Genomic DNA, 7,706 nt, shown 5'->3' with positions numbered 1-7,706 from the left:
CAGTTATCTTCGTAAAGATATTGCAGTTACCAGGCAATGCGACTATACACACATACTCAGAATTTTCTCTTATGCAACTGAAAGAACAAATGAAAAAGTCTAAGAAGGCTGAAAAAAGTTCCTTCATGGCAGCCAAAATCATGTTTAGGAGCAAACTGTGTAAATAAAATGGGAAATCGTAAACAGAAATAAAAACTTTCACAAAAACACAATAGCAAAGACATGATATAACCAATATGATTTTACCACACAAATCATTCTTTGTAGGTCAATTAATCAGGAAGTAACAATACCAAAGATAGACAAAGGACCAGAAAATAATGAGGTTAAGATTTTTATTTTTGGATTATTGAATACAGAATTTATATGAAGTTAAAACATATGATACTGTATTTATGTGACTACACTGCGTTTACTTAATGATGCAAAAAACATATGTCTAATATTTTTCTATTCATTTTGTAAAGCACTTTGAGCTACATTTTTTTGTATGAATATGTGCTATATAAATAAATGTTCATTGATTGATTGATTGATTGATAATATCCTGCCACTTCTTTTAATTAGGTTTCAATAAATGTTTAAGCAATCTATTTGATTACGTCATGTTTTGATTTGGCAACTATTAATTAAAAATCTTTAAAACTACTGTTAATATCATCAATCAATTAAGTAATAAGGCTATAATGAAAATAGACTAATAATACTAAGATATGGCAGAGGAGCCAGATAGTTCAATGATTTTTTTAATTACTGAATTTATTAAAAGCAAATAACATTCCATGCAAACAAGTCAAACTTAACAAAACTAAATTCAATTCAACCTCCACCAAGAGAAAGAGAGGAAGGCCAACAGCCAGCGTAAGAGCAAAAAAGAGGAGAGAGAATCCTTTTCCCCAGTATAGGAATTTTAACATTTTTAAAACTAAATATCTCAAACCCTGTGCACTGGCAGTATCAATGCTTACACATATCGATTTTCAGATGGAACAAACTGCAGTTTTCTCTCACAATAAGGACGAGAATGCATAATTTCACATATTAATCTTTACTTTGAAATGTAGCTGAACTGCTTTTAATGTGAAGCTGCCAGAGATGTTTAACTTGCATTTCAAATCACAGAGATGAGGCAGGAAACATGCGGTTACAAAGCAAAATGGCAAGTAAAATTTCAGGCTGGATAATTCCCATGATGAGATTGTCAATAATCAGATCATGTTCTGATTATTGCGGCTTCAGACTGTAAAAGAAAAAATAAATAAGTCATTTCAAAGCATCAACAATCAGTGGAAATTCAAGCAAACTAGTCCTCAACTGTTTTGTCATTTTCAGCTATATGATAATTATGTTGTATAAAATATTGAGAATGTTTTGTTGAAGCTTACAGTTCATGACAAGGTCAATGCTGTTTGATTTCTTCATGGGATAATTTCCTGTTCCTCCCAGATGAATGCGCTCTTCCAGAATGGTTGTTTTATCTACATTCAAAATAACCAGAGTTATTAAAAGTCATCATAATATTTGAAGACAAATCCATTTAGTCTTTCTTGAACTGGTTATCTTTCCATCTGTCATCCAACCAACTATATCCTAACTACAGGGTCATGGGGATCTGCTGGAGCCAATCCCAACCAACACAGGGTGCAAGGCAGGAAACAAACCCTGGGCAAGGCACACACACACACACCAAGCACACACTAGGGACAATTTAGGATCGCCAATTCACCTAACCTGGATGTCTTTGGTCTGTGGGAGGAAACTCTCACAGACACATGGAGAACATGCAAACTCCACACAGGGAGGACCCGGGAAGTGAACCCAGGTCTTCTAACTGCAAGGCAGCAGCACTACTCACTGTGCCACCATGCCACCCCGGTTATCTAGTAAGTATTAATTTAATAATTCTGTTCTGTCAGACAGTAGGGGAATTTGCTGTAACACAATGACTGAGAGAACTCTCCTTCTCCTTTGTATATAAGGAGAGTTCTACTTTCTTTTTTAAGTGAACATTCATTCAGTTTCCACACTTTATTTCCTATTGTGATGGTCTATAAGTAGACGTCTGACGCTGTCTAGCCATTTTAGACCTGTTTGCTCCACTTCATGGTTAAGGGGAGCAAGAGTCTTTACAATGAATGCTTCAACAAACAAATGTATTTTAACAAATGCTATTCTGTGATGGAAGGTGTACAGCAGAAAAGCTGATATCAGTTGTCTATTAATTAAAATGAAGTTGTTTATTTTCACACATCCCTGTTTACCATGGTGATGAGAAGTGGCAATGTCATACATTTTAGTAAAAATGTCACCGTGCTCTGTACATGTGACAACAAAATGCCAAACTATACAATGTTGTTATTAGGAATCTGTGACTTCAGATATTTGGATAATGTATTCTGGTATTGCAGAAAATGTTAACTAAACGTTAACATAACATAACATAACACTATCAAACCTGCTAAATTTCAATTTATTTGACAAATAAATGAATGTCCATATAAAAGCTTTACCAAAATGAAGTCAATACTCTCTTTTTAATAGTCTATATTAAAAAGTGATAATCCTTAAATCAGAGTTAGATCTAGTAAATTAAAAGAATCTTTAATTACAGTTTGCAGTTAATGTTATTCCTCAAACCTCCTAAGGATTGACTATATTTTAAAAGAACATTTTTGTGAATAACTTTTTTATGCCTTTAAAAATCCTGACTGTTTAAAGCTAAATATACGGTTCAGTAATGTGACCTTATCACACTGCTATCTAAACTGAAAAAACTACACTGCTGTTTCAGATGTTTGAAGTCACTCACTCCTTTGACATAAACTCATACAACAACAAACAATAAGGCATGTCTGTTACTACTTTCAGTTTATAAGAATAATAATGTTTTAACCTCCATTGTGACCTCCTAAACAAAGTACACAAAAATCAATCTTCCAATTCTGTTTTCCAAAAAATAACATTTTTAAGAAAGGTTTACTTTATTTGCGATTCTACAGTGAATATAATTTTGGTATAACAGTTTGAGATAACGACCACATAGCAGACAATTCTGAAACATGTACAAAGGAAACAATTTTTATGCAAAAAAATAAAAAATAACCTTGACTCATTCACTCACTCACAAATCAATAAAAACACTATTTTCATTTGATATAAAACTGAAAGTTGGCAGGCTTGTACATCTAGGGTAGTAGGTATCTGTCAAGAAAAGAGATTTTGAAATATCAATATTTAAGGGTAAAAACAATTGCTCTGACAGAAAAACTAAATACCCCAAAATCTAAAAAATGCTTTGACTGATTTGATATTTGGTGATGTTATAGAAAAGAGAAAATTAGCTGACTCTGTTTTTTGTATTTGTTGATAATTTTTTATTCATGGATATTAATACTGTAGTGAGTAGGGTATGCTAATGTGTTATATAGAGTACGTGCTCTGTGCAGCACTGAGACGGAGTCCAGCCATGCTGTTTGGAGCTTGCCAGTTAATGCAAGTGAAGACCCCCAGCAGAAGGTGTCAGTGGGGTGCACAAAGAGTGGCATTGATCAATAGGGTGGATGGGTGAGTGAAGAAGGGGAGGTCTCATTTGGCATGTAGTGAGGTCTACAGTGCAAGGAGTAAAGCTCTGCGATGTTCAAGGAAGATGTGGTTAGGAAACACACTATAAACCTCGAGGGCGGTTGCCACAGTCTGTGGCTGTAAAAAGGCTCAGCTCTTTCAATCTTTCTTCATAACTCATCCCCTGTAGTCCTGGAATCAGCCTCGCCGCTCTTCTGTGGACTTTTTCTAGTGCTGCTATGTCTTCTTTGTAGCCTGGAGACCAAAACGGCACACAGGGCTACAGATGAGGCCTCACCAGTGTGTTATAAAGCTTGAGCAGAACCTCCTTGGACTTGTATGCTACACATTAAGGTGCTATATAACCTGACATTCTGTTAGCCTCCTTAATGGCTTCTGAACACTGTCAGGAGGTTGATAATGTCGAGGCCATTATGACTCTGAAATCCTTCTCATAAGGTATGCTTTCGATTTTCAGACCTCCCATTGTGTATTCAAACCTAACATTTTTACTACCTACATGTCATACTTTACATTTACTGACATTAAGATACATCTTCCACAAATCTGTGCAAGATCCTCAGTAATGATTCAACAGATTCAAGATGATCTGCCAATCCACGTATCCTGGCATCATCTGGAAATTTAACCAGCTTGTTATATATATATTCCCACCCAAATCATCATCTATATGTATTAAAAATAGCAGCGGCCCTAGCAGTGACCCCTGCTGGACACCACTCATAACATCAACCAATTCTGATAAGGTTCCTCACACCATCACCCTCTACTTCCTGTGTCTGTGTCTTCCTGAACTCCCACTTCTTTTAGTTTGATGCTCAACTTGTCATGTGGCATCTTATCAAATGCTTTCTGAAAGTCAAGATAATTAATATCATATGCACCACTCTGATCATATTCTTTTGTTGCTTCCTCATTGAATTCCAGCATATTGGTAAAACATGACTTCTCTCTTCTGAACCCATGCTGTCTGTTAAGAAAATCACCTGTTTTGTCATGTGTTGCTCAATTGTTCCTTTAATAACTCCTTCCATTAACTTACCTGTGGTTCATGTCACCCTTTTAATATAATGGGATAGTATTTTCCATTTTGCAATCCTTCGGAATTCCCCCAGTGCACAGTGTCTTCCTAAAAAATTAGTGTTTTATATACTGCATGTACTCGCTAACCTCCTTAAAAACTTGCGGATAAACGTTATCTGGTCCTGCTGATTTGTTTGATTTCAGCCTGTTTAATTTAAGCAGCACATTTCATTCTACAATTTCCAAATCTCTTAGTACCTCTTTTGTAGTTCTTTTTACTTCTGGGAGGATATCTACTAATCATGTGTCAGTGTGTGATCCTGTGTGGATAACCTCAACCTCTGGATCATCAGTTAATTATTTAAGTTTTACGGGGACACATTTACAAGATTACTGAGATTTATAAAGGAAAATTGCTCAAATTATACTTCATATTTTATGTACTGAGTTAAAAACTTTATGAGTTCAATTTTTTTACCCGGAGTACTACATTGGGTTCAATTTGTGGCTCAAAAATTAGAAATTTGACTTCTTCACCTTCAAATGTTGTATTACTTTTGTAGGGGGTGTGAACAGGAATCAAACATTTTCTAAGGGTGCAGGGCATAAGAAACGTTGGGAACCGCTGTGCTAGAGGCAAGCTGAGTGGTAGAAAAGTACATGAATTTAAGGAAAGGAATTAAATTTCTATAAAATAAAATGTAATTTAAAGATATTCATTGAATCACAAATTATGCAAAACAAGAAGACTCTCTTTGTTTCAAATTAAAGGGAATAATTCAAATATACCCAAAAGAAAGGTAAAAGAAGATAATCAGTAAAAAATAAAGACAAAACTTAAAACATTCTGACAAACCTTCAGCCAAAATCCACTTCTCCACCTCCTTGCTTTCCTTCAGCTTTTTGTTTTTAAAGGTGGTGAAACTTTTCAGCTTCCCCAGCAGTTTCTTCACGAACAGTAAACCTGAAACATGTAAAAGTCTAGATTGTTGGCTGTTCTGCATTTCACTTATATGGAACATTACATTGCTTCATTATATTCTGATACCAAAACGAATAGGCACCATTAAAAGAACTTGTATGAAAATTATGAAAGGCATGATTGAGGAAAACAGTCCAATGTTACACATATTTGTGTGAGAAAAACTATGCAAACTTCTAAGATTATCAGTTAATTTAAAGGGGACATTAGAGTCAGGTGTTTTCACTGATAGGATGGCAATCAGATGTGAGTTTGGGAGGCACTGCTCTTTCCCAAGAACATAAATCTGGGTGTTCGTTATTAAAGTCTAATCTTCACCATACAGGTTTGTGAAAGAGTGTCATGTCTTGATCAAAGGAGATTTCTGAGAACATGAGACAAAAAATGTCAATGATCATGATGTTGGAAAAGGTTACAAAAATATTTCTTAAGAGTTTGGACAGCACCAGCTCACTGGAATGGGCAGATTGTATGCTAATGGAAGAAATTCAACATCACTGTTTTCCTCCCCAGCAGTGGTTGACCAGTAAAGATCACTCCAAGAGAAAGGCATGTAATACTCCTGGATGTCACAAAGAATTCCAGGGTAACATCTAAGCATCTTTCTTGCATTGGCTAATGTCATTGTTCATGAGCCCACTTCAGGAGAACACTAAACAACAATGGTGTACATGGCAGAGTTAAAACGAGAACGTCACTAATCTCCAAGAAGAAAATTGCTTAAGTTTGCTAAATGCCAAGTGGATAAGTTAGAAAGTTATTGGAACAACGTACTGTGGACAGATGAGGTCAAAATAGAACTTTTGTACTTCAATGAGAAATGTTATGTTTGGCGAGAAACAAATACTGAATTTGATCATAATACATGAGAACCTTATGACATATGTAAACTGTGGTATCTTGATTTGGGCCTGCTTTACTGCCTGTAGAACAGGATTATTTGCCATCATTGATGTAACTATGAATTCTGAATTCACCAGCAAATTCAACAGGAAAATGTCAGGATTTCCAGCAATGAACTGAAGCTCAAGAAAAAGTGGATCATGCAGTAAGACAATACAAGTCATTCTATCAAAGAATACTTTGGAATGACTGAGTCAAAGTCCTGACCCTAATGCCATAAAAATGTTGTGGAAAGACCAAAAGCAAGCAGCACATGCAAAGAAGTCCACCAACACCCCTAAGTTAAAGCGTTTCTTCAAGGAGGAATGGGTTAGAATTCCTCCAAGCCTATTTGCAGCGCTGATCAACAGTTACTGGAAACATTTTGTTTCCTTTGAGGTACTTGTATTAGATATTGAAACAGATTCCAGCACAACTGTAATACTCGTCTACAGACCACCAAGTTCATATCCATTGTTCATGACTAAATTTGGCAGCCTTTTATCTGATGTAGCTATAAATTATGATCATATAGTGTTGATGTGGGATTTTAATGTACACATTGATGTGGAAAATGACACTTACAACAAATGCTTTATTTATTTATTAAACTCAATAGGGTTTTGGTAGATTGTCAATGGCCTTATTTACAGTCAAAACCACACATTAGAAATAATTATTACTTACGGAGTTTAGAGTCAAAATTTTAATATTATGGCTTTAAATGAAGTTATTTCTTATCACTACTTAATTATGTTGGACTTAGTTTGCCCTTACAGTATACTCATAGACTGAAACAAGGACAATGCTCTACTTTGATCGTAACTCTGCATCAAAATCATAAATGTGAAAAAGAATTTGGATCAGCCAAAAACTAATCATAATGTGACTTTGAAAGATGCTTTAGATACAGTGTCTCACATTAAAACAAAAATGATTATACAGCATAGAACCTCTCCCTGGTTTAATGAGATACTCAAGCTCATTAATTAGAGTGTCAAAAACTGGAGCGTAGATGGATAACAACGAAATTGCAGGTCTCTTTATTGCCTGCTTGGACTTCTATTCTAGACTAACAGATAGCAACAGTTATAAACCTTGTGTACTGTTTAGAACTGTGGATGATCTAACAAATGGCAATTCTGAACTACAGTGCAAACACCAACAGACTTCAGCAGTACAGACTTTATGAAGTTCTTTAAAGAGAAAATTGACTAATATAAGATCTCAGATTTCA

At 35.2% G+C, this 7,706-nt stretch overlaps 1 protein-coding gene across 6 annotated transcripts in view; it reads right to left on the bottom strand.

Moving 5' to 3' along the window:
• Window positions 1-318: 318 nt before the first annotated feature.
• LOC120536904 overlaps window positions 319-7,706 on the bottom strand; it is a 290,128-nt gene continuing 282,740 nt past the window's right edge. For all 6 annotated transcript variants that reach the window (XM_039765462.1, XM_039765463.1, XM_039765465.1 and 3 more), the window contains 3 exons: window positions 5,462-5,569; window positions 1,386-1,478; window positions 319-1,240 (listed from right to left, as the gene is read on the bottom strand). In XM_039765462.1, the coding sequence (XP_039621396.1) occupies window positions 1,236-1,240; window positions 1,386-1,478; window positions 5,462-5,569 (206 nt within the window). In that variant the 3' untranslated portion in view covers window positions 319-1,235. The remainder of the gene's footprint in view (window positions 1,241-1,385; window positions 1,479-5,461; window positions 5,570-7,706) is intronic.

Source organism: Polypterus senegalus, chromosome 10, assembly GCF_016835505.1.
Source record: "Polypterus senegalus isolate Bchr_013 chromosome 10, ASM1683550v1, whole genome shotgun sequence".
Taxonomy (NCBI): Eukaryota; Metazoa; Chordata; class Cladistia; order Polypteriformes; family Polypteridae; genus Polypterus; species Polypterus senegalus.
The sequence above is the reverse complement of the archived record's forward strand: the minus strand, read 5'-3'. Positions and strand labels throughout refer to the sequence as shown.